The sequence below is a fragment of the Salmo trutta genome, chromosome 19 (assembly GCF_901001165.1).
Source record: "Salmo trutta chromosome 19, fSalTru1.1, whole genome shotgun sequence".
Classification (NCBI taxonomy): Eukaryota; Metazoa; Chordata; class Actinopteri; order Salmoniformes; family Salmonidae; genus Salmo; species Salmo trutta.
Window position 1 is genome coordinate 5575814 of NC_042975.1, and position 27377 is coordinate 5603190.

General features: G+C 41.0%; 3 protein-coding genes across 6 annotated transcripts; 1 reads left to right on the forward strand and 2 right to left on the reverse strand.

The window, feature by feature from the left end:
* Window positions 1–845: 845 nt before the first annotated feature.
* Window positions 846–8250, reverse strand: pigw (phosphatidylinositol glycan anchor biosynthesis, class W). 3 transcript variants are annotated; one of them, XM_029699541.1, is made up of 2 exons: window positions 8085–8250; window positions 846–4275 (listed from the first exon to the last, which is right to left on the reverse strand). In XM_029699541.1, exon 2 carries the CDS (start codon window positions 4270–4272, stop codon window positions 2776–2778), a length of 1497 nt encoding a protein of 498 aa, XP_029555401.1. In that variant the 5' UTR covers window positions 4273–4275; window positions 8085–8250; the 3' UTR covers window positions 846–2775. The 3 variants fall into 3 exon arrangements, with proteins under 3 accessions (XP_029555401.1, XP_029555402.1, XP_029555403.1); XM_029699542.1 differs by having other exon boundaries at window positions 8065–8250; XM_029699543.1 differs by having other exon boundaries at window positions 8222–8244.
* A 179-nt stretch (window positions 8251–8429) lies between these two features.
* Window positions 8430–24530, forward strand: myo19 (myosin XIX). The gene is made up of 24 exons (XM_029699544.1): window positions 8430–8761; window positions 11122–11275; window positions 11616–11764; window positions 12037–12150; window positions 12295–12427; window positions 12648–12717; window positions 12970–13072; window positions 13242–13338; window positions 13495–13571; window positions 13684–13774; window positions 13971–14139; window positions 14624–14697; window positions 14891–15012; window positions 15708–15821; window positions 16149–16325; window positions 16897–17037; window positions 17170–17277; window positions 17522–17592; window positions 17931–18010; window positions 20036–20196; window positions 21465–21594; window positions 22306–22391; window positions 22789–23118; window positions 23336–24530. Exons 1-24 carry the CDS (start codon window positions 8714–8716, stop codon window positions 23447–23449), a joined length of 2913 nt encoding a protein of 970 aa, XP_029555404.1. The 5' UTR covers window positions 8430–8713; the 3' UTR covers window positions 23450–24530.
* On the reverse strand, window positions 24525–26332 carry znhit3 (zinc finger, HIT-type containing 3). Of its 2 annotated transcripts, none has more exons than XM_029699547.1 (5): window positions 26154–26332; window positions 25525–25562; window positions 25291–25356; window positions 24985–25062; window positions 24525–24814 (listed from the first exon to the last, which is right to left on the reverse strand). In XM_029699547.1, exons 1-5 carry the CDS (start codon window positions 26219–26221, stop codon window positions 24645–24647), a joined length of 420 nt encoding a protein of 139 aa, XP_029555407.1. In that variant the 5' UTR covers window positions 26222–26332; the 3' UTR covers window positions 24525–24644. The 2 variants fall into 2 exon arrangements, with proteins under 2 accessions (XP_029555407.1, XP_029555406.1); XM_029699546.1 differs by having other exon boundaries at window positions 24985–25065; window positions 26154–26331.
* Window positions 26333–27377: the final 1045 nt, after the last annotated feature.

Here is a 27377-nt window from a genome sequence, read left to right on the forward strand (position 1 = left end):
CGCCTACTCTGTAAAGTGCGCATGTGCAGAAACTCAATTCGCCTTTGCACTCTTCTAAACAACTGCATTTTTTAAAGTGCTTTAGCAAAGGGTAAAGTCAAAAAAAAAAAAAACGCTGTCCAATCTGTTCGTAACATATAGTTTTGGGAACAGAGAACTGTATTGAGATCAAATGTTTCATCGATGAGAAAATGAGCAGAATATCGGCCAAAATCCATCTCGTTCAATCTTCTCCCATTGCCGTCCACTGGACTTCCTCTCACTACCATATTAGGTAGTGAGTGGAAACGCCAAGCGGATGCTTCACATTTATACATCTGGTGGAATATCTGTGTCATTGTTATATCTGTGGCAGAGTGCTCTTCAAATGAAATCAAATTGTGTTGGTCAAATACGCATGGTTAGCAGATGTTAATGCGAGTGTTGCGAAATGGCTTACCGCAACCCTTGCCTAACCTTAACCCAGCGTTTCCCAATCTCGGTGCACGTTTTGGTTTCTAGCTACACAGCTGATTCACATTATCAAAGCTTGATGATTAGTTGATTATTTGAATCAGCTGTGTAGTTCTAAGGCAAAAACCAAAACGTGCACCCCATTCGACTCCCGAGGTTGGGAAATCCTTCCTTAACCATTTGAAATGTCGACTTCAATGGGTGTTATGGCCGTCCCAAGGATTCTTAATAGCACTAACCCTGCTGGAAATTATTTTTCAAAATCGAGCGCTAGGGGTCGACAAAGAGGGGAAATGTTATTCCTGGTGGACCTAAACAATTTTTTCTCCTGGCTGGCTCTATGATAATATATTTAATCAAAGTAACATTAAATGTGAATTAAAAAAACGAAACATTTGAAAGCAGTTTATTATCAAGAGATCATATTTGTACAACATATTTGCATAATATTTACAATGGCAATTTTTGCTTTAAAGGTCATGAACAGTCAAAATCATGTTTTTCATGAAATGTGATGATATTTGGATGAAACCAGATCAAAGTATTGATGAGCAAATTATGAAAAATTTCTGTTGCTTCTACATTGATAAAGTTTGATCATAAAGTCACTGGTCCCCTCCTCATATCAAACGCTTGGATCCAGGAGGCGGGATTATTAAGGGGATAGGTTGACATCACCCTAATTCTCATTTTAATACACCAATGGTAACATGATATTCTCTTAAATAAGGACCCGCCTTGTAACCAACATCGGAGAAGGCGTGTTTTCCGAGGGGCGTGGTTAATACTATTTGTCTATGGCGAAGATACTGGTGTTAGCTAGTTACTGGCTAGCTAGGTCTTCATCTGTCTGGATTTTCATGCTAATATTCTAAAATCTGCATAAAAAACAATATGTGCATTTCCCCACTAGAGATGTATTTTCCATCAAATTGACTTGGCTGTGCGTGATGACGTAGTGCACATAAAAATGACTTTTGCTGTTCAATTCCCATGTACCAAATAAAAAATACACACTAAATGGGTTTCCATCACATTTTCAACTTTTCTGAAGGTTTTGTTACAAAACATTTTGTGTTAAATTAGCGATTGTGCCCACTCTGGTCTTGGCACGTGCGCTCTAGCCAACAGCTGGCAGATACAGTGTGGGTATAGCCTACATGATGAGATTATTTTACTCTTACAAAAGAGTAAGATAACTTTTATTTGTTAAATGGCAGCCAAGCATCGATCATCATGTCATCAGAATAAGACTCTCGATATTTATTGGAAAGGAGCATCAAGTCCATCAACGTGCACATTCACCACCCTGTGAAGTTCCTCATAATTTATTTCATCTGTAGCCTAATAAACTGCACGCTTTCTGACCCAGTCGTGTTAGAAACACGAATACTTAAATACATTTGGTCAATCTGACACATTTATTATTTCTCAATTCAATAGTGTTTTAACAACACAAGTAAATTAAGTAAATCTGTAATAATAATTTCAAGTAAAAATAACCTGTTTCCATTAGGTGTAACTACTGTCCAAAATGTAATTAAGTAGATCCAAATATTTATTTTGTGCATAAGCTCATCACCGTGCACATTCACCACCCTGTGAAGTTCATCATAACTTATTTCATCTGTAGCCTAATAAACTGCACGGTTTCCCAGAGTCATAGTGGGCGGACCACACAACATATCATCGAGTGACTCCAAGTTTACTTCGATATTTTTGCTCATAAAGGCATTTCCACCACCATTTTTCACATAATTAATTTTACAGACACAAACAGATCCCACCATGTCGAACGAACTAATTCTGTCGGCATTTACAAAAATTGTGCTCAAACTACCAGGTTTCATCACAGCTGTCATGATTTTCTTTTAATACGCTATGACTTTACCCACATAAAAAACGTGGTTACTGATGTTTGAGTTGTTAAGTGTATCACCAAATTAGCTTGAGATGATTTTATTGCAACACTGCTCACTGCGTCCACGCTGCTTGACATAGGCGTTTCAAAGAGCTGTCTCTCAAGGCGAGCTCATGAATATAAGATCCCTGCCCACTCAGCCTGTCTTTTCTAACTTCCTGGTAGTTAGTCATTCAAAAAATTTGAGCATTTCTAAAAATAAAAAATTACGGGTGATATTTTAGTTACTCAAAAGGTTATTTTACATGGGAATCAGAATGACTGTTCAGGACCTTTAACATCAACTATAATATGAAAAACAATGTAACAAAACGAAACACTACAGTTTATTGGAATAAGTCTTTATGACTTATTTAAAATAAGAAGAACAGGCAGGCATTGTAAAGAGAACGGCGCTGTGCTTACCAGAATTTTACTGTGATTTTCATGAGATGTAAAATGTATATCGCAAAACTATTTATGAACATGTATGACAGCAAAACACACACAGAAATGTAATCACTACTGTTGAATGTATCTACTAACACATTTGTGATTCCAGTTAGTAAATTGGCAAGCATGAAAAACAACAATTGATTACGGTTCACAGCTTGAATGAGACAAAGTCCCTCAACTTTCTTCTCCATTTTCTCCTCAGATACAGAAGCTTCCTTTCTACAAGGATACCAGGAAGACGACACCAATACGCAACCTGATACCGTTTTCATAAAAAACAAAATAACATCAGCAGTTGCTAAACAGGATAAGAAAAACATTGACTGGGCAATAGTCCAGAGGCAGAATGGTAGATTGGCCATCCTCCGAGACACTGGCTCAACAGAGGCCTGACATAGGATCAGGGCAGTATACAGCACAGCACTTCCCAATAAGAGATTCCAAATCACTCTGATCCACTCTTTGACCTGTGTCCTTGGTCGCATTACATACAGTCCAATCTGGACCCCTGCCATATAGATGGCTATGTAGCCCACAACAGATGAAACCCCCTCCATGTTAGCTTGCAGAAAGCCTCCCGTCCTGTCATTGTTGTGGATGATGGAATACTTCAGTCCAGACATCTCCAGGGTCACTTGGTAAAGTCCTCCAATCAGAAGGGCCAGTAGCCATGACCTGTTGACAGGGAACAGGGCCAAGAGCACAGAGGCCACTACTCTGACTATGGCTAGGGTGAAGAAGAAATTCCAGTGCACACCATACTCTGACACGTGCTCGTGGTAACCAGACATTTTGACACTCACCAGCCTGGCCAAGCCTAGAATGACCAGGGGCCAGACAGACACGAGCTGTTTAACCACTTGGCTTAACTTGGATCCTGAGACTTCCTTCCTCCGTGCCTCTGGGCAGACGAGGGCGTTGGCGAGGACATAGGCTCCAACACCAAAGTCCATAACCCCTGTTCCGTAGGTTTCTGTTTTGGCATAGCGTCTTGGGAACACGCTGAAGTCGACAGCTAGAATGCTAATGGCCGTTTTCACATTGACCAGGACTCGAAAGATAGTCACAAAGGGGACCTGGTCGCACTGAACATGGCTCTGGAAGAAGCTCTTGGCAACAGTGTCCTTAGAAGTTTCCCTGGGCCTGGTTGGCCTTTTGGTACGGTAGATATAGCATAGCACAGCCCCAGACACAACCATCAGGCCCAGGATGACTAGGTGAAGGATGTCACTCAGAACGGTGCATGATAAGACCAGGGGTAGTATGATCATGGAGAAGTCCAGGACGAGGTGGGCGATCCAGGGGAGGGGGAGCGCCCCCCTTCCCAGATGGTATAGAATCAGAAACAGTCCTCTGCTGATCAGGCACAGTGGGGCCAGAAAGGAGCCCAGGGCAACTTCCCCAAGGCTGGTCCCATTCAGATTGCTGACGAACGCCTCCTTCAATTCCTTCTGACTTGACATTTCCTACAAAGGAGGAAAAGAAAATCATAATTCCAACACCTCATAAAGTATTGGACAGTAGCCATCAGGATATAAGGACATTCCTACCATTACCCTAACCATTACCCTAACCCCTACCATTACCCTAACCCCTACCATTACCCTAACCCCTACCATTACCCTAACCCCTACCATTACCCTAACCATTACCCTAACCTCTACCATTACCCTAACCCCTACCATTACCCTAACCATTACCCTAACCCCTACCATTTCCCTAACCCCTACCATTACCCTAACCATTACCCTAACCCCTACCATTACCCTAACCATTACCCTAACCCCTACCATTACCCTAACCATTACCCTAACCATTACCCTAACCATTACCCTAACCCCTACCATTACCCTAACCATTACCCTAACCATTACCCTAACCCCTACCATTACCCTAACCATTACCCTAACCATTACCCTAACCCCTACCATTACCCTAACCATTACCCTAACCCCTACCATTACCCTAACCATTACCCTAACCCCTACCATTACCCTAACCCCTACCATTACCCTAACCATTACCCTAACCCCTACCATTACCCTAACCATTACTCTAACCATTACTCTAACCCCTACCATTACCCTAACCATTACCCTAACCCCTACCATTACCCTAACCATTACCCTAACCCCTACCATTACCCTAACCCCTACCATTACCCTAACCCCTACCATTACCCTAACCATTACCCTAACCCCTACCATTACCCTAACCCCTACCATTACCCTAACCATTACCCTAACCCCTACCATTACCCTAACCATTACCATTACCCTAACCCCTTAAAAGTTAAACTCAGCAAAATAACATTGCCTCTAGAAGCACTGCAGATATTGCAGTGAGCGAGATTCAAGACTTCGCTCTCACACAGTATCTGAGCATGCGGATGGGTTTTCTTCAGGGGTAAAATCCATTTGAATTCAATCTCTTTTTGACAGCACCACTTTTTGATTTGAACAAAACCTTCCATACATAATTGCCCATTGTAGAAGTGGTCAGAAAGTGGCTTTTTAGACCTGAATGACAAAACATTCAGGTACTCAAAGTTAACCCGTTTTTGCATACCCCAATATACAATGACACATCCATGTCTTCATGACTTGAAAAGATAAATGGTTTAAATATTATTTAAAAGCTTACAAACAGGGTTTTCAAACAATTGTATAATGTCTGGAGAAAAAAAATGTTTCAGGTATTAATTTTTCTTTAACGTCAATTATCTAAAACGCATAAACGCAGATTTTTTTCATTTTATATTATCTTGTTCCTTGTTTACCCTATTTTACGTCATCCAAGAGGCGTGTTGTGCCCGCCATCGGTTGAGACACATGCTCTTGAATACAGGGTGAGAATACCTTTTTCAAAATGGTACCACAAAGATGGTTGGAGGTCCACACATCAGAGAATGTTGACATGAATATCTGTTGTTTTAAATTAAACTCTCAATCCTCCATAGGAAACCTATTGAAACCATAGAAATATAGATAATAGAATAGATATGACCATTTGATGGTGGGTGGACCGGCAATCATCTTCGTGGTAGTATTTAGAAGTAAAACTGTCAATTCAATAAAAATATCAATTCCAAGAGTGTGCAAAGCTGTCAAAGCTGTCATACTCTTGTGAATTCTATGGTTTTTACTAGATGACTTGTAGTTTTTCATGTTGTTTTTCTGTAATTTTTATAATGACTTGGTGCTGCCTATCTTGGCCAGGACGCTCTTGAAAAAGAGATTTTAAATCTCAATGAGCCTTTCCTGGTTAAATAAAGGTTTAATAAATAAATAATTTAATAATCAAGGCAAAGGGTGACTACTTTGAAGAATCTCAAATATAAAATATATTTTGATTTGTTTAACACGTTTTTGGTTACTACATGATTCCATATGTGCTATTTCATAGTTTTGATGTCGTCACTATTATTCTACAAATAAATAAATAAAAATACCCTAGAATGAGTAGGTGTGTCTTAATTGATGGGGTTCCCATGGGGCTGGAGATTAGAAATGTCCCTGTGAGAGAGGCAGATTGAGGTTTCCAGGGTTAGAGTAGTGCAGAAGTTGTCATATTCTGAGGCAGTGAAGAAAGTAGAGGAAGATGGGTCAATGGTGGAGGGATCCTGAGAGAAGTGGTGTGACTAGTAGATCTGTACCAGAACAGAGGGATAAACCATCAAGTGATATATGTTTCAGTAAGATTGGATTTTTGGCATTTATAGCAATGGTTATCAACTGTACTGCAGGGATGGAATGTAAGTCGCAAAAAATAGAGGTTGTGGTGGCAGCTGCAGAGAGGTATTTGGGTGTGTGAGACTTGACATCAGAGTTACAGGGTGTGTTAAGTGGTGGTGTCCCATCCTTTCAGGTTGTTGGCCTGAAGTAGAACTAAATAGATTTAAATAGTGGAGTAGGGTATTTTTTTTGTGTGTGAATGTAGTATTAGATGGTAGGGTATTGGTTTTATTTTATTTTTTCAAGCAAAGTATAAGGGAGTTATACTTGAGTCTAGCAGATGGCGGTAATGCAACATTTATTGGATGCCAACCGCCATTAAACCTCAAGGAACAAGAAGAAGAGGGCTTCCATTATTTTAATGTAGTCAACTGGGTCAGACTTCCAACTTCAATGGCTGATCCCTCCTGGTGACCCTGTTGGGAGTCGTGTCCAACCAGGTCATCAGGAGGGATCAGACAATTGTAAAAAAAGAAAAATGGACTACTTCAAAATGGAGATAGCCTCAATAGCTCTGCCCATGCTGTCACAGAAGTTATAATGGCACTTACAAAAAATGCATCCTCTATCTTTTAATATGATTCAAATGGATTTACCTTTTACGCTTAAGCTTGGTAGGTATGGGATCAAAACAGCTGTTTCTAACTTCAACAGAAGTTTAGCCTTATGCTTCCACACTCTAGAATAGTAGAATAAAACAAGTTGCAAGTTCGAAATGAAGTTGTTGTGGAAATTGACCCGACAAGCTGTTTACTTTGTGCACCCGCTGAATCGCTGAATCTACCTTTGATGCCGCATTCAAATCAACTGGGACCTCGGAACTCTCAAACTTTAGAGCGTTTAAGACATCTGGGAACTCGGAATCTTTTGAATGGTCTTCCAACTCGGAATTCTAAGGCATCTTTCTAGAACTCAGACTTTCCAACCTGAAGATCCCTGACGTCATGATTTGACCTCGTTTTTTCTGAGTTCCCAATTGTCTTGAAAGCACCATGAATGTTTTAATTTCAACTTCAATGAGGTGAAGTCAGAGCTGAACATAGCAAAGATTTTTGTATATATTTTTTTGAACCTTTATCTAACTAGGCAAGTCAGTTAAGAACAAGTTATTATCTAACAATGACGCCTACACCGGCCAAACCCTCCCCTAACCCGGACGACGCTGGGCTAAGTGTGCGCTGCCCTGTGAGACTCCCGATCACGGCCGGTTGTGATAGCCCGGGATCGAACCAGGGTCTGTAGTGACGCATCTAGCACTGAGATGCAGTGCCGGCAGCCTACTCAGGATTCAGTTGAGACTTTTGCATAACGAGATAGCTAAGCAGTATATATATATATATATATATATATATATTTATTATTATGAAGTACAAGCAAATATAAGTTTACTTGTATGCCAACCAACTCATTATTTCATTACAAAATGTGATTACAAGATTGAAAATCATTTACGCCTCACTGAGACAATGAGTCTGGCTAGCCAGCATTTGGCACTAACATCATACAATACATCATACAGACTTGATTATTTTTCCACCTACCGCACTTTAACTTCGGTAGCTAGCCTGGTTCAAAACAAATATACGTTTTATAATAGATGAATCATCCTAGATTAATCGGAGAGAAAAATGTAGTCCACATCCTCGATGAACGTATTTAAATAAAAATCTACCACAACCTGGTGAATTGTTATTTCCGCGTTCTGCAGATGGGCGTTTCTGTGTTCTATATCACGGAGAGTGTGCGTACTCATGACTCAACAGCCGGTGTGTGCGGAACGAGCTGCGTTAAGAGTTTCTGTGTTCTATGTCACGGAGAGTGTGCGTACTCATGACTCAACAGCCGGTGTGTGCGGAACGAGCTGCGTTAAGAGTTTCTGTGTTCTATGTCACGGAGAGTGTGCGTACTCCGCTCCTGTCGCAACAGGCGGTGTGTGCTGAACGAGCTGGGTTAAGTCTGTCCTTCACTGTGGAATTTTATGATAGAGGGAAAGTTTCACATCCCATGTCAAATGGCGGCGGAATAGTCAGACTATGGATCCTACACGTCTAAACTATATAAAAGTCTGATTCACTTTTGCCTGGTGTCAAGAAGGAGAAAAAAAACTCCTTGACAACAGCATCGCTTTTTCTACTACTTTGCAAGAGGCGGCGGGACAACTTCCAAATCCATGAATTCTGGGGAGAGTCAGCGCATAGGAAATGGACATGGGGGAAAGGTAGGCGACAACACTGGGCCTTTTGAGCACTTTGGTAGTTAGTTGTATTTAAAGTGTTTTTAATGAATTCCAAATCTCTCAATGAATCGACGTCTGAATGTATTATTAACTAATGTCGGCTATATCTTATTATTGTTCTGAGTAAAGGAGCTTGTGTAGCGTTAAGTAGATAAATATTGTCTACACCAGGTCTCCCAAACTTGGTCCTGGGGCACGTTTTGTTTTTTTCTCTCCCAGCAGTTGATTCAAATAACCAACTCATCACCAAGCTTTGATTATTTATTTACTACTACTGTATGTATTTATTGATTTATTTTGCTCCTTTGCACCCCAGTATTTCTACTTTGCACACTCATCTACTGTCAAATCTACCATTCCAATGTTTTAATTGCTATATTGTATTTACTTTGCCACCATGGCCTATTTATTGCCTTTACCTCCCTTATCTCACCTCATTTGCTCACATTGTATATAGACTTATTTTTCTACTGTATTATTGACTGTATGTTTGTTTATTCCATGTGTAACTCTGTGTTGTTGTATGTGTCGAACTGCTTTGCTTTATCTTGGCCAGGTCGCAGTTGTCAATTATAACTTGTTCTCAACTAGCCTACCTGGTTAAATAAAGGTGAAATAAAAAATTAATAAAAAATTTGAATCAGCTGTGTAGTGTTAGGACAAAAACCAAAAACGTGCACCTGGGGGCCGGACATAGTTTGGGAAACTCTGGTCTAGAACAGTAACATTTTGCCTAGCTGTTGCCACACCTGTGTAGCTCATGTATGCTCTCCTCACAGTTTCATATCATTTATAAAATTCGGTAATCTAGAGTTGGCTTCATTCATCCTTTTGAAAGATCTCCAAGACTGTTATTTTCAACCTTTTACTGACAGTTTTCAATTGGTGGCATGCAATCATCACTTGTTACAATCAATTGAATACAAACATTTAAACATTGACAATGGAGCAGAAAAAATGCACCCCATTATAGCCTCGTGCTTTTATCCTATCTAGTGCTCAACGAACATTTCATGAGTAACATAGCTTTTAAAAAAAAAATTTGATTTGAAGTTTCACATGACAAATAAAAACGTAAATAGATCATGATTGTTTTGTTATGATAAGGTAAAATGATTGTATCACGACAATGCTGATGGTATGTACATTTAAAAACAAAATAAGCCTCTGCACACGTTGTAGGCAAAATGCACATATTTCATGAATCTGTTGCCAGACTAAAGAGCTATATTTAACTGAGCGCCATTTCAAGCATTTGGTAGGATTTAACCAATCCAATAAAGATGTCTAGAGAACACACTAACTAGACACTTAGGATAAGCAAGGTAGCTGGAGAATAAATGTTTATTTGTTGAATGTAAATAGACTTAACCTACAACTGTTTTTGTAGTTTCATGACAGAAGCTGTGGTGCAGTTAGTCTTTGTCCCGTAGGCCGGTCTGTTTTGTCCCGTAGGCCAGTCTGTTTTGTCGTTTTGTCCCGTAGGCCGGTCTGTTTTGTCGTTTTGTCCCGTAGGCCGGTCTGTTTTGTCGTTTTGTCCCGTAGGCCAGTCTGTTTTGTCCCGTAGGCCGGTCTGTTTTGTCGTTTTGTCCCGTAGGCCGGTCTGTTTTGTCCCGTAGGCCGGTCTGTTTTGTCGTTTTGTCCCGTAGGCCGGTCTGTTTTGTCGTTTTGTCCCGTAGGCCGGTCTGTTTTGTCCCGTAGGCCAGTCTGTTTTGTCCCGTAGGCCGGTCTGTTTTGTCCCGTAGGCCGGTCTGTTTTGTCCCGTAGGCCGGTCTGTTTTGTCCCGTAGGCCGGTCTGTTTTGTCCCGTAGGCCGGTCTGTTTTGTCCCGTAGGCCAGTCTGTTTTGTCCCGTAGGCCGGTCTGTTTTGTCCCGTAGGCCGGTCTGTTTTGTCCCGTAGGCCAGCCTGTTTTTTTGTGCTCTAAACTTTTAATTGGAACATAAATCTATTTTTGAATTGTGTATGCAGTAACAGAGTCATGCTGAGACTCAGTATTTTCACTCTAAAATGTATGTTGTATGTAAAACAAAAAACAATCATTTAAAAGTTAAATGAATCATACAACTATGCACAAGTACTACTCTTAACAATTACCACTGAACATTTTACAATAACACGTTTGTGCCTTCATTCTGTTTCCAAATTTAGCATCTGCACTGTTCTTCAAGTAAATGTGTTTTTGTAAAATGTTCAGTGGTAATTGTTTAAAAGTCTTATTATATTAATCTCAGCACAAAGCCCTCATTTAATGCTAAAACCTGTTATGATACAGACCTGTGTTCCTGTGGAATAGTACAGGCTGCTGGTGTTTACCCTGGTCTTCTCTCTCATGGTTACCACAGGTGATAGGAGGAGTCAGGAAGAAGTCTGGACATGCTCACAGGAAGTCTCTAAATGACTCACTGGAGGGAGAGGTCAAGGCCTTCCTCATAGACGAGGGCCAACTGCACACTTACGATGACCTCACCAAAGTCAACCCCGTGACCCCAACAACAGGTAGGCCCGAAGCCATGGCTACCTCTGTGTTGGAGAGAGCCAGACATGACTCACCAGCAGTCAAGCTTGTTTTGCTTTGGAACTGGAACTGAAATTCCCTCGGGACTTTAAACGATGGTTCCTTTTTGAACATGTTATTATAGCTACTCGTTTAGACTTTCTGTTTTCTTGTTAATCCCTGTGTGTGTTCCCTGTGTGTGTGTTCCCTGTGTGTGTGTTCCCTGTAGTGTGTGTTCCCTGTAGTGTGTGTTCCCTGTGTGTGTGTGTGTTCCCTGTGTGTGTGTGTGTTCCCTGTGTGTGTGTGTTCCCTGTGTAAATCCCTGTGTTTTTCTGTGGTTAGTGCTGAAATGCCTACAAGCCAGGTACAGGGCGAAGGTTTTCTACACCCATGCTGGCTGTACCCTGGTGGCCCTCAACCCTTTCCAGCCAGTCCCTGACCTCTACTCCTTGGATGTGATGAAGGAGTACCATTGTGCTCCACAGCCACAGGTACTGTACAACCATTAGCCTGTTTATCACTGGTATTATCATGGCCTTTTGGTTTATAGCATGTTCTATCTATCTTATCTATCTTATCTATCTTATCTATCTTATCTATCATTTTAGTGCCAAGTTAGTGTAACACATGAAACAAAGTTTGTTGGGTAAATTTAATGTTTTAATAATTTAAAAACAGAGGGAAGGGTCAATGCTGACGGAAAGGAGTCACATTTCATGAATTCTTACAACTGTCTCTGATATTTATTTCTTTTTCTGTCCAGGAGTCCAAACCCCACATCTTCATAGTGGCGGAGGAGGCCTACAGGAACGTACAAGGCCAGGTGGAACCCGTGAACCAGTCTCTGGTGGTCAGCGGAGAGAGCGGAGCAGGAAAGGTAAACTTAATCAATAATGGTGGATATAAAATATCTACAGTCCTTTTATTACACTATTATGACGTGTCAATAATGGAAGTTTAACATGTGTTTTTTAAAGTACCCTGAATTATTTCAAATTACTGTGTCTTTGTTCTTGACCAGACATGGACCTCTCGTTGCCTTATGAAGTACTATGCTACGGTAGCAGCGTGTTCCTCTCTGCTGAAGAGTCAGGACACCGTGGAGAGGATAGAGAAGAGGGTACTGGACTCCAACCCCATCATGGAGGCTTTTGGTGAGACTGGAAACCATTTTTACTTTCGAATATCAACTTTCTAAAACAATTTCTTTTTAAACGAAATCATCAACAACTTAGCCATTATTGGAATAAAGGTGCCTGGATCTAGCTAATCAATGTGGTCTTTGATGTGTCCAGTTGACATGATGATGATTGTTGTTGCTATATGTGCTCATTCCATGCTTTTTGTTTATTTACTGGACCCTTATTTATACAGGCAACGCCTGCACCTTACGAAACAGCAACAGCAGTCGTTTTGGGAAGTACATCCAGCTCCAGCTCAACCGGTATGTCTGCTTGTCTATCTGGTTCTAGATCAGTTCTCTTTAGCCAAGTGGTCATTGATGACTATGACCGTAATAGTTGACAAGATGGCACCAACAGATCTGGGAGCGGACTAGTGTGCTATCACTGCAGACACCTAATAGATAAGTTAACGAGGTATGAGAACATCACAGTAAATCTAACTGAAAAGGTTGTTTTGTGCTGACGACACAACCAGCGCCTCGTTCAATCAAATGTCTTTGTCATCTGTCCAGGTCTCAGCTGCTGGTGGGGGCATCAGTGCAAACATACCTACTGGAGAAGACCAGGGTAGCTGGACAACCAGCTAATGAGAGAAACTTTCACATATTCTACCAGGCAAGTTAAAGACAAACTCTTGACTATAAAGATGAATTCTAAGTTAATGTTAATGTTTGTAAGTTAAGTAATATCTTGTGTGTGTGCCTGGCCTCTGTACATGTCAATACATTAATTGTGTGATAGATAGATAGATAGATAGATATATATATATTGACATTCTATTCAGATGATGACGGGAGGCAGCGATGAGCAGAGGAGGGAGTGGAAGATGTCACATGACCAACGTTTTGACTGGCTTCCAAATGCTGAAAAGACATTGGAAGGTACGTTTGTTGTGTCCTCATCCTCCGGGATTGAAAACAATAGCTTCTAATCGGTTGCATGTATTGAATGTAAAGGTACCATGTATTTCTATTCAGGTCAATGTTCCCAGTTTCTGATTTTGCTCTTCTTCTTCTCTTTGTCTTGTTGTTTTGCAGAGGATTGTTTTGATGAGACTGTAGAGGCTATGCTACACCTGGGCATCAATGCAGAGAAGCAGGGACATATATTTAGGGTAGAATGATATAAACTAAATCACCTAAATTATTCCAAAAGTAGATTCTGTACTGTCTCCACATAATCACTCATAAATATATTTCTACCACAACTTCCTGTTGTCTTAACAGATACTAGCAGGTCTTCTTCAGTTGGGGAACGTGACTTTCTGTTCTGCCATGGATGAATCACAACCCTGTGACCTCGAGGAGAAATCCAAAGGTATTTCATCTGATGTTACACTAGATTAACTTTCCGTTCTGGCGTTTTTAAGACTTCAGTTCGATTTAAACTTTTGTCTGACTCCGTTCTCATACCTTTTTAGACATCAGTTCAGCTCCAACGTGGTCTCAACAATCAATTAATCAATCCTATTTGAAGACCGTTTTTACATGAGCCCTCCTGTCTTACCCTATAGACTTTATGCAGCATTGTGCATCGTTGCTGTGTGTCCCAGTGGAGGAACTGCAGACATGCCTCAGGGTACGGACCCTGAGGGCAGGGAAGCAGAGTGCTCTCTTCAAGCCCTGCTCCCTGGCAGACTGCAGTGTCAGGAGGGACTGCCTCGCAAAGGTCATCTATGCACAGTGAGTCTGACCAACAGAGAGGACATATTTCCTTCAGAACCTCTTTATAATCACTCCTAAGTAAAAATCTGACATAAATATTCAGATCTGAACCAGGTTGTGAATTTGAATACTTTACATTTTTTTCCCTAAAGTAGATTCTGAGAGTGAATATTTATTAGACGCATGCGTTTGGGCTGAGGTCCAGCTCTTGTCTGTTGTGATGAAAGACTTACCTGTCCTCTCCCTCATCAACTTCATTCTGAAAATATCACACCCATTTTAATGTGTACTGTAACTACAAAGGAATCAGCCATTTTAATGTGTACTGTAACTACAAAGGAATCAGCCATTTTAATGTGTACTGTAACTACAAAGGAATCAGCCATTTTAATGTGTACTGTAACTACAAAGGAATCAGCCATTTTAATGTGTACTGTAACTACAAAGGAATCAGCCATTTTAATGTGTACTGAATGTTATTTTTATTTATTTTTCCAAACAGATTATTTGAATGGTTGGTTACATTCATCAACGACAGCATATGTGCAGACAACTCTACCTGGTGCAATTTCATAGGTAAATAAGTCGATTTCTAATACGTAATCTCTCCCATATTAATAATTAAACATTAATCCTTTGTTTGCTTGTCACTCTCTGGTTAAGTGGGTTTGATAAAACGTCTGCTAAATAGAATTTATTACGTTTCTCTCTTTCTCTGTCTCTCGTCTGTCTGTCTCTCTCTCTCTGTCTCTCTGTCTCCCCCCTCCAGGTCTGCTGGATGTTTATGGTTTTGAGTGCTTTCAGTTCAACAACCTGGAACAGCTATGCATCAACTACGCCAACGAGAAACTGCAGCAGCACTTTGTAGCCCACTATCTCAAAGCCCAACAGGTAGTTGTTACGCTAAATTAACATTTTCCAAAGCCCAACAGGTAGTTGTTACGCTAAATTAACATTTTCCAAGTTGAAATCGTGAACTGTGTTTTTCTAGTTTACCCTCTACATCAGGGGTATTCAACTCTTACCCTACGAAGTCCGGAGCCTACTGCTTTTCTGTTCTACCCTGATTTATTAATTGAACAATGGAAGAAGAGGGGGGAAAAAAAGCAGTGAGACTGGCTTCGAGGTCCAGAGTTGTTTGGGGGCTGTACGGCTCTAGCCTCCGGTCTCAGTGTTAACCTGTGTAGAACTAGACCGTGACAGAACTGGATGCTCCAATTCTGAATGAGCCAGAGGGTGTGTAACACTTTGGAGCATAGGAAAGTGTTGTTTTTAGTTATCTAGTGTTGTCTTATCTAGTGTTGTCTTATCTAGTGTTGTCTTATCTAGTGTTGTCTTATCTATCTAGTGTTGTCTTATCTATCTAGTGTTGTCTTAGTTATCTAGTGTTGTCTTAGTTATCTAGTGTTGTCTTAGTTATCGAGTGTTGTCTTAGTTATCTAGTGTTGTCTTAGTTATCTAGTGTTGTCTTAGTTATCGAGTGTTGTCTTAGTTATCGAGTGTTGTCTTAGTTATCGAGTGTTGTCTTAGTTATCTAGTGTTGTCTTAGTTATCTAGGGCTCAACAGTGTTGTCTCTCACCCTTAGGAGGAGTACGTCTCAGAAGGGTTGGAGTGGTCGTTTGTTAAATACCAGGACAACCAGGGTTGTCTGGATCTGATAGAGGGCATCCCCACTGGAGTGTTCTCTCTCCTCAATGAGGTGTGTACGTTAGTGGATCCCAACTCCGCTCCTCCAGTATCCCCAACAGCCCCGGACAGAAACACCCGATTCCACTTGATTCAACATGGGTTTGATGATTAGTTGACAAGTAGAATCAGTTGTGTTTGTCCGGGGTCACAACAAAAATATGTACTGTTGGTGGTACTGGAGGACCGGAGTTGGGATCCACCGCTCTAGAATACTGCATTAGAGCTACCTTATTTTTATTTTTTATAAAGTGATTTTTGTACAGAAACAATATATCAAGGTCTTTGGTTGTTTCTGTTATTCACACGTCTCTGTCTGTTAACCCATCCATCCATTCAGGAATGCCTTCTCAACCGAGCTTCCGACGCCAAGCAGTTCAGGGTTCGTCTGGAGAAAGAGCTGTCTGACAACGGCAGTATGAGCTGGGACAAGTTCAGCAAGCAGCCCCACTTCACTGTGGCTCACTATGCTGGCAAAGTCTCCTACCAGATAGAAGGCATGATGGAGAAGAACAAGGTACGCTGGAACAATGCTGTGGAAGGTGCTGCTAATCATTTTATAGTTGATAGCAAAAAAACACTTTTTTTTATTTACAAGACCCACCTGTGCTGATTCTATAATGGATAACTGACATGTTTGGTCCATTCAGACACTACTGTATGGAAGTCTGTGGAAGATGCTAGTCCCACATACTTCATAACCAGAAGACATTGCAAGACTTAATTTCATGAGGAGACTTAATTAACACCATACATACAGTGCATTTGGAAAGTATTCAGACCCCTTAACTTTTTCCACATTTTGTTAAGTTACAACCTTATTCTAAAATGGATTACATTTAAAAAAAAATATATGTTTAAGTCTCATCAATCTACAAACAGTACCCCCTAATGACAAAACAAAAAATGTTGAATTTGTTTTTTTTTTGCAAATGTATTAAAAATAAAAAACTGAAATCCAATTTACATGTGGAGTAAGTGAAGGGGTGTGAATACTTTCTGAATGCACTGTACTTCATAGCCAAAAGGACATCGCAAGACTTTAATTTTATGAGAAGACTCTAAAAGCACCTTTCTCCCTTCTATAGGACCCAGTGCCCCCAGAACTTATCTACCTGCTAAAGAAGTCTGAGAACCCTCTGCTTCACCAGCTGTTTGCTGACAGAGACCCAGTGGGTCAAGGCACCAGGGGACTCAAACAAGTGGTCACTGTGGTCTCTAAGTTCAAGGTGAGGTAAACATTCTAGATGTTAGGAATCCTTTTGTTGTATTGTCGATCTCTTTTTGTGGTATTCACTTGTTCTGGAATTCCTCAGAGTTCTCTTGTTCCATATTTTATGAATGGTATTGTCTCCCTATAGAACTCTCTGGAGAGCCTAATGAAGATTCTACACAGCACCACTCCTCACTACACCCGCTGCATCAAACCCAACACAGACTGCAGGCCTCTCACCTTCAAAAAGGAGGAGGTAGGAGAAAGAGACTGCTTTGACGTGGTAACAAACCATGAAAACGCATGAATCATCATCATCACGTCTTTGTTCAGTAGATGTTTTTTATCTTCTTGGAACACAATCATGACATTTGATAACTGGAAAAGGAAATGTGAAATTGATAACTCAGATATTGTTCACTAGGCAAATCATATTTTTTTAATTTAATATGTTCTACAACTCTCTCTTATAAAGCTATATTTTATGACTTCATTGTTAGGTCATTATGCAACTGGAGGCCTGTGGGATTGTAGAGACCATACACATCAGTGCAGCAGGCTTTCCAATAAGGTAAGATCAGAGGGGGATGGTGTATTGAACAGAGTTAAGGGTGTCAAATTTCAAGTATCTTTCCCAGGTTTTCCAGAAATCCTGGTTGGAGGATTCTGGATTTCTTGCTTATTCCCTCCTAATTCCAGGGATCTTCCAACCTGGTTTTCCGGATTTTTTTGCAATACTATAGAGAGCAGATCCCTTTCCTGAACTGGGCTTGAACCTCTGCACAACTACACAAGAGGCACTGTCATCAGTACCACTGACCCAGATAGACACGGGTTATACTGAACAAAATCTCCTCTTGATTTAGACTGCCGCTTTCCATCTCACTTTGTTTTTGTTTCTCTGTGCAGAATTCCTTATACGAGTTTCACACAACGTTATGGACTGATTTCCAACTTGACGTTGTTTTCTCAAGGAGCTGGTGAGAAAGGTAAGTCTGACATCAGGAGACATGTACTGTAATAGTGTTTGGTGGCGTTATGCCAATGGTGACTTTAAACTTTTATTTATTTTTTTAATCGATGTGATAGGAGAACTGAGGATGGATAAACAACATTGTGGTTACTTCTCAATACTAATCTAAATGACAATACTAATCTAATTGACAGAGTGAAAAGAAGGAAGCCTGTACAGAATGGAAACATATTATAAAACATGCATCCTGTTTGCAACAAGGAACTAAAGTAATACTGAAAAAAATGTGACAAAGCAATTCACTTTTTGTCCTGAATACAAAGTGTTATGTTTGTCAAATCCAACACAACACATTACGGACTACCACTCTCCATATTTCAAGTATAGTGGTGGCTGCATCATGTTATGGGTATGCTTGTAATCGTTAATGATTGTGGCGGTTTTCAGGATGAAAAAGAAACAGAATGGAGCTAAGCACAGGAAAAATCTTAAAAGAGAACCTGGTTGAGTCTGCTTTCAACCAGACACTGGGAGATTAATTCACCTTTCAGCAGGACAATAACCTAAAACACAAGGCCAAATCTACACTGGAGTTGCTTACCAAGAAGACTGTCCTGAGTGGCCGAAATTATTATAGTTTTGACTTAAATCTGCTTGAAAATCTATGGCAAGACCAGAAAATGGTTGTCTAGCAATTATCAACAACCAATTGGACATACCCTGAAGAATTTTGAATAGAATAATGGGCAAATGTTGCACAACCCAGGTGTGAAAAGCTACAGTATATTTCATCATTTTTGAATTCGGGCTGTAATGCAACAAAATATGGAATAAGTCAAGGGGTATGAATACTTTCTGAAGACACTAACTCCAAAGAAAACAAACCGTTGAATAGTGAACTCTTTGGTCATATGCATGGGTTTAGAGACAGGTAGCCTAGTGGTTAGAGCATTGGGCCAGTAACTGAAAGGTTGCTAGATCAAATCCCCGAGCTGACAAGGGAAAAATCTATCGTTCTGTCCCTGAACAAGGCAGTTAACCTACTGTTCCTAGGCCGTCAATGTAAATAAGAATTGGTTGTTAACTGACTTGCGTAGTTAATTAACTTCCCTGTAGCTCAGTTGGTAGAGCATGGTGTTTGCAACGCCAGGGTTGTGGGTTCGATTCCCACGGGGGGCCAGCACAGAAACAAAAATGTATGAAATGTATGCATTCACTACTGTAAGTCGCTCTGGATAAGAGCGTCTGCTAAATGACTAAAATGTAAAAGTAATGCATGGTCAATAGTTTTATCAGAATGAATACAGCAGGGGGTTCTGCTATCTTTGTTCTCTCTTGCTGATGGCTCTTTTCTCTCTGCTAGCTCTCCTGTCCTTAGAGTTGATCCTGTACTCTCCCCTCCTACTCTGGAGCTCCTTAGAGTTGACTTTTCTAAAATATGTTTCCAACTATTTTATAATCTCTCAGGTAAAACGCATGCTTAAGCAATTTCTTCATTGCATGCTGTGCTATTTCTTTCTCTGACGTTCTCCACCGGCTCTGACTTGCTGTCAAAATGAATGGTCTGTCTCGCTGTCAAGTTGACCCTATTTGGTTGTATTCCAGAACGGAAATATGTGTTATGCTAATTGTCCATTGTTATGGGGTGACACTTTATAGCTCTAGAACCTAAATACCGTGGTATGCTCTCAACATCTACATAGTTTTACCTCATATCATGGTTTACAGGCATGCCATCAAGTGTTTAAACACAAAGGGCATTCATTGTGTGGTTTGGCAGTTGAAACCAAATGGGTCAACAACATTCACTTTAACCTTGAAGCAACCATTTTTTAAGTGCTACCTTGAATTAAATTTATCAGCTGTGGTTAGAAATCTGGTTAGTGTTTTGGGACATGCAGACTATGGTGTTTTGGATTGACATGTAAAATGTGTTGGGACTCTGCTGTGTGTGTCTGTATGCAGTCCTTCATATAGATGTCAGTCTGTTTATGTCTCTAACCACTCACTCACTCACTCACTCACTCACTCACTCTCACAGGATTGGAGGTGGACAACAAGGGCGCTCTTGGTTTGGCTGTGGCTGATATTCTCAGGGTGGTGTTAAGTCACTCTCTCGACCCCTCACGCCATATCGACAACGAGGCCCGCAGCTCGTTGGTGCACTGCGGCAGGACCAAAGTGTTCCTGACTAATTCCATGGTCAGTGTTGTATTGGTCTTCAGCATCATAGTTGGTTGAATTTACTTCTGTGATTTATCAAATCAATGAGATTTAATACTCTTGAAGTCCAATTATGTATACTGAACAAAAATATAAAATGAACGATTTAACTGAGTTACAGTTCATATGATGAAATCCATAAATTCATTAGGCCCTAATCTATGGATTTCACATGACTGGGTAGGGATGCAGCTGTGGGTGGGCCTGCGAGGGCATAGGCCTTCCCCTTGGGAGCCAGGTCCACCCACTTGGGAGCCAGGCCCAGCTAGACAGAAATACTCCTCCGTTTCATCAGCTGTCCAGGTGGCTGGTCTCAGACGATCCCACAGGTGAAGAAGCCAGATGTGGAGGTCCTAGGCTGGCGTGGTTACACGTGGTCTGCGGCTGTGAGGCCAGTTGGACGTACTGCCAAATTCTCTAAAACTAAGTTGGAGACGGCTTATGGTGGAGAAATTAACATTCAATTCTCTGGCAACCACTCTGGTGGACATTCCTGCAGTCAGCATGCCAATTACACGCTCCCTCAACTTGAGACACCTGTAGCATTGTCTTGTGTGGCAAATCTGCACATTTTAGCGGCCTTTTATTGTCCCCAGCACAAGGTGCACCTGTGTAATGATCATGCTGTTTTATCATCTTCTTGATATGCCACACCAGTCAGGTGGATGGATTATCTTGGCAAATGAGAAACACTCACTAACAGGGATGTGAACAAAGTTATTCACAAAAATATGAGAGAAATAAGCTTTTTTGTGCATATAGAACATTTCTGGGATCTTTTATTTCAGCTCATGAAACATGGGACCAGCACTTTACATGTTGCGTTTTATATTTTTGTTCAGTGTAGTAAGTGTGAGTCGTATATTAAGGCCCCTAATCCATCAACATAAAGGAATTTCGGACACGTCTTTTTAGTCTAAATCCAATGAGATGGTTCAAATGTTTTCTTGAATTCACGTTAGTTGACAGCTAAAATCAATTGTAAATCAAAACTAAACGTTGAACTGACGTCTGCCCAGTGAGATGGGTCAAAGCGGACCCGATAGTCTGCGGACTCTTTGTCACCATGGGCTGACGATAGAATTAGGAATTTAATAGGATGTTCATGGGGCTAACCCCTATGGCTCGGCCCCTTGTGGACTATGAATCAACGTAGGTGACCTCCAGACAGTTGTCCTGTCTATAAGCAGTGTACTGTGGGCTGTGTCTGGGATAGGCCTAATCCTCAGTACTGATCTAATCTATAGCTGGAGCTGCTGGAGGAACATAGGAATCGGGTGTGCTCCCAGAGGGCCTTCTCTATCCAGTGCTGCTGGCACAGGTACAAACAACGCAGACGTCACGCCATGAGACGGGCCGTCACCCTCATCCAAGCAGGTAAGGTCAAGACCTAAATCCCTAGCAGTCTGTGAGAGAGGGAGAGGTCACAGTATAGTGCTCCGTAACAATGGCCTCGCTCCAACTGGGTCTGCCATCACGTCTGTTATGCAAATGGAGATCATTGCATGGCACACAGCTTCACTGCTGTATGTACAGTAACTTGTCTTGGTCTGGCTCTACCTGGCTGTGGCCCTGTCTAGGGGGCCCCATCTTGGCCTGGCTGTTTCTGTCTAGGGGGCCCGTCTTGAACTGGCTGTGTCCCTGTCTAGGGGGCCCATCTTGGCCTGGCTGTTTCTGTCTAGGGGGCCCGTCTTGAACTGGTTGTGTCCCTGTCTAGGGGGACAAGAGGCACCAGATGGTAGAGCCTGCGACTCTGTTCAGATGACTACGGGTTACTGTACTTAAATCCTTATGAAGAAATAGAACAACTTAAGCTCACCTGAACAACACCTTGACCATATGTTTCCTCTGAGTCACATTGATGTTAATATCTAGATATACCTTTGGTGATCAGATCTCGATGATTTAATCCAGATAAAGTGTACCTTTTTATACAGATGACAGCACTTGACACAGCTGTTAAGACAAAATAGTGCATGTATAGAATGTACGGTTGTCTGTGACGGATCTATAGAGATACGATGTAATAGTGCTCTTTTTAATTCTGTGGCTGTATCATTATCTGATCGCTTCTCCTTCCTCCTGCAGTGGTGCGGTCATGGCTTGTCAGGAGAGCGGTCCGGAGGTGGCACAGGGCAGCCATAGTCCTCCAGAGGTCATGGAGGAAATGGAGGGTGAGTAGAAGTCCTGCTGGCTTCTCGCTAGGTCACCCTTGTTTTTAACCTCAAGGATCGTTCCTGGTTAAACAAATGGTAAATTAAAATAGGAGGCACGCATGGATTTTCTTGAATTCAGTGGCTCCCATCCTCGCTGTCTGAATTCTAGGACAGTGTTTAACTCAAAGTGGTCGGTTTCTTCTATGTAGGAATTTCTCCTTTCCTACAGGAATGAATTCATTTGAAATGTTAAAATACTAACGGTTGCTTCATTCAAAGGAAATACACCGTACACCCATTAAAAACAAAGAAAAGTCTCTTTTTTTTTTTCGTGGTGATGGTCCTTGTCAGACATGCAAGAAGGAAAAGCAAGTACAGGAGTTGTGACTGTACAGACTTTGTCCTCGTGTTGCAGGCGCTGATGGACGCCCTGGCTGAGGCAGAGCTGGATGACGCAGAGGATCTTCAGGAGGAGGCTATGCCACCAGAGTTGGACCCCATCCTCCGGGCCAGGGGCTCGGTGCAGCTCTCCAGCATCCAGGAGCCAGTCATGGTGCGAGGCTGGCCCATGGGCTTGGCTCTGGCCTCAGCCCCCACCATCACTGTGTCCATGACTGCTACTGGCTTCCAGAAGATGATGTCTGTCATGGCCTGCCTCAACGGACACTGCTTCAGGAGCGGGGAGTATAAGGTGGAGACCAACCAATTCAAGCAGGGGGTTGCCTCCATCAGGGCTCAGCCCAGGGTAAGACCTCTCCCCTTCAGACAAATATTTGCAATACTTGAGGCAAGTGAAGTCGAGCACACCTCAAATATACATATTATTTTTCAATACGTATTTGACCCAGGTCTACCCCCTCAACCAGACAATTCCCACCTGCATTCACATGTGATACTGTATTGTTGAATTTCTGTACAAATCCATTGTGAATGTTGTTTGTGGTCCTTTCCCACTTCATTAGGGGTCTACTAAGCTCCACTACCAGCGATCTCCACTGCTCTACGCTGATCTGCATCCAGACCACAAGCGTGATGGAGTGACAGGTTTAAACCAGATACTGCTAGAGAGCACCTGAGTGGGATCCATTCTATGTTCATAATTTATATCCAGCACTTTTAAGTGAGCTGCCTCAATCATATAACCGCACCTTTTGATAAGTACTGTAGATGGAGATAAATGGACCAGGAGAAATTGTTTTGTAGTGCTTTAGCTGCCATATTGGAAATATTTGATCATTGTTGAAAGTCTCAGGATTTATGACCACTTGGGTGCCTTTCTCAAAATCTGTGGCATTCAACTCAAGAATGTACTGCGGGTGAACTTGGCATTTTTATTTATGGGAAGCAGTTCCTTTGGGATATTTGTACTCCTTTGTAATGTTTAATTTTAGATATTGCTGCATTTAAGTTATTGACAGGCCTGTATTCAGAGGGAAATTGTTATTTTCATCAGGGATACATGTTGTTTAAACCACATTCTGTTTTTTTTTTTTTAAATCTGTATTCCATACACTTGAGCTCACAGACCAAATCTAAGTGTAATTTTAGCAAAGTCAACTACAGATCAAGGGAAAGCTGGGCATTTACACCAAATCCAGTCTATTTTTATGGCACAAGCTTCATTATGAGATCATTATTAGAAGATGTACACTACAGTGTTTTGCACACAAGGGAATAGTATGTCTTTGAACAAGCTTTATAATCAATGTCAACCAGTTTGCTGCTGATCGCTTCAGTGTTAAACCAAACAGCATGACAGAAACACTAACGTTTTGCTGTATTTATTTGAAAGGAACCATTGATGTGCCACATTGCTTAATGCCATATGTTTATTTGCCTGAAAAGGATTGTATACTTTGACCTGTATTTTGCTACTTTGCCACTACAGTAGTTACCTTTTGCCTTGTCCCAATCTGCTACTATAGTAACTGATATTTTGTAACCCATCTTGAATTATGTTTATTTTGAACTGACTAAACAATGTTGTTTGTTTTAAGGGCATTCAAAGCCATACCCAGATCAAATGTGTTATGAAACATAGCTAGCTACTTGGTGTTTAAAAGGGGTTCTTGGTACAGTTATATAAAGATCTGACTTAGCTAGTTGGAGCTACAGTATTGCAAAGACAAGCTAAAATAAATATTCAACAAATTGGTATACAGTTTTGTTTATTTACACAGAAAGAAACTGAGGATTTCATTGTTTTTGTCAAAGTGAACATGAATTATGGACTCAGTGTGTATTCTGCTCAGCTCTGTCTGCAAATACATTTTAATAGTTTTTCTCAACAATCTGCAAGCATTGATCTGATAGCTCAACAAACAGAGGCTCTTGCATTGCGGTCTTAATGGCGTCTGCTTTGCTGTCTGCCGCGTCCAAAGAGCTCATCAGCTGACGGAGATGGGGGTTTCGGAGCAGCTCTCTCAGCTCCTCCGACTTGCCTGTAGAGAAGCATAAACAAATATTACAGCAAAGATGTCAGAACAACATTTCATCCATGAATAATGTATTAGTGGAAACTATGGCAGCCAAGTGACAGTTATATACCCAGTAAGTTAAAAGGGGTTTAAAAGTTCAGAGTGCAAACTGAAATATCAAAGGCGTTTAGTACCTAATCGTCGTAGCCTCTGAAGTGGTACTTTATCTGTATGGTCATCGTCAAGGAGATCTTCAACGGTCCAGGGATCCTCTGCTGAAACAGACAAAATCAGAGTGTATAATCAAACTGCTGTATTTTATACAGACCTTCAAACTCAAATGTGATACATAAATGTGCTGCCTGATAGGAAATGGGTCCCAATGAATAAAGCATATTTCTGTCTGCAATGTTCAACTTATGAACATCTCACCAAACGCAAGTACATTCCTGGGAATTGATGAGAAGGTTCTAGGTATAACATTGACCATCATGTCCTACCATTGCTGTATGATCCATTAGGGTCTTGAACAGGAGGCACTGACTGTTTTAGGGGCTGGCAGGTATCTGGGAAAAGGAAACATGATGGTAGACTCATGTCACAAACAAGTGCGATAACGTATGTTATCAGCTATTGCTATTTACTGTATAGGCATGTGTAAAGTTATGTATGAATGATAGTCACTTCCAAGACTTTAGATACTACTATAATGGAAAAACAACCAACGTTCTTACCATTGGCCTTGTGGGTCTTGTAACAACTGAGAGAGCAGCTGAAAAACAAAGGACAAAAAAAAAAATGTAACAGAACATGACAGACAAATCATAATGCATGTTTTGTAGCTAGCTAAATGCTGTAGCTTTAGTAACGTTAGCTAGCTAAATTCTGTAGCTTTAGTAACGTTAGCTAGCTAAATCTTGTAGTTTTAGTAACGGTAGCTAGCTAAATTATGTCGCTTTAGTAGCGATAGCTAGCTAAATTATGTAGCTTTAGTTACGCTGGCTAGTTAGCTAGCTAAATCCTGTAGTTTTAGTAACGGTAGCTAGCTAGCTAAATTGTGTAGCTTTAGCAACGTTAGCTAGCTAGCTAAATTCTGTAGCTTTAGTTACGTTAGCTAACTAAATTATGTAGCTTTAGTTACGGTAGCTAGCTAAATCTTGTAGTTTTAGTAACGGTAGCTAGCTAAATTATGTCGCTTTAGTAGCGATAGCTAGCTAAATTATGTCGCTTTAGTAGCGATAGCTAGCTAAATTATGTCGCTTTAGTAGCGATAGTTAGCTAAATTATGTCGCTTTAGTAGCTAGCTGTTTTAAAAAAAGAAAAATATGCAGCAAAAGTACAAACAAGAATAAATTATACTCACTATCTGATTCTACAGGCCGGACATCGGTATTTGGGTGTCTCTCCACTGCACACATTGCAGATCTGCATTTTGATTATAATATTTTAAATAAAATGAACAGGGAACAAAATTCTAACGCGTCGACTGCTAACTAGCTAGCTAGCAAAACAGACACATGTTGGTAAAAAGGAAAACCCACCGTAACGTAATCAGGGGTGAAAGTACGGCCCACTCGCCCTAGGAACAATACTTTAGGGAACAATACTTTAGGGAACAATACTTTAGGGAACACCTACAGGCCAGCGTGAGTAAAGGGGATACCTACTGTAGTCTCAGGTGAATGCTTTCAATTGAATCAAATCAAATCACATTTTATTTCTCACAAGCCCTTAACCAACAATTCCTTTTAAGAAAAATAAGTGTTACGTAAAAAATAGATAAGTAATAAAAATAAATGTATGATTAAAGAGCAGCAGTTCAACAACAGTAGCGAGGCTATATACAAGGGGTACGGGGTACCGGTACAGAGTCAATGTGCAGGGGCACAGGTTAGTCGAGTAATTGAGGTAATATGTGCATGTAGATATGAATATGCATAGATAATAAACAGAGTAGCAGCAGTGTAAAAGAGAGCGGGGGAACAATGCAAATAGTCTGGGTAGACATTTGATTAGCTGTTCAGGAGTATTATGGCTAGAAGCTGTTGAGAAGCCTTTAGGACCTTGACTTGGTATATGTCTTCCACATTTAACTGCCTTACTCATAGGCAGAACCGGCAGATTTTTCCACCTTGCTGGCTCAGGGATTTCAACCAGCTAATTTTGCAGTTAATGGCACAAAGTTCTTAACCGCTAGGCTAACTGCCACAAGGATAGTTGCGCTGCCAGTGCCTCCAAATGTAGAAGGGGAAGAAAGCACAATTTAAGAGAGGAAAAAAAGTCTTACTGATGAAGATGATAAATGGTAAAAATGAATGAGAAAGTAGTGGAAAGACGGATAGAGAAAGTGAAGAGGCTAAGAAAGGAGATGGAGAGCGAGGTGACTGTCTTACATTTGGGATTCATACCAAATTTGTCAGTGATGGGGAGTAGGGAACTACAGTACATGTACACTGAGCAAAAAAATATAAACGCAACATGTAAAGTGTCAGTCCCATGTTTCATGAGCTGAAATAAAAGATCCAAGAAATGTTCCATATGCACAAAAAGCTTATTTTTCTCAAATTTTGTGCACAAATTTCTTTAC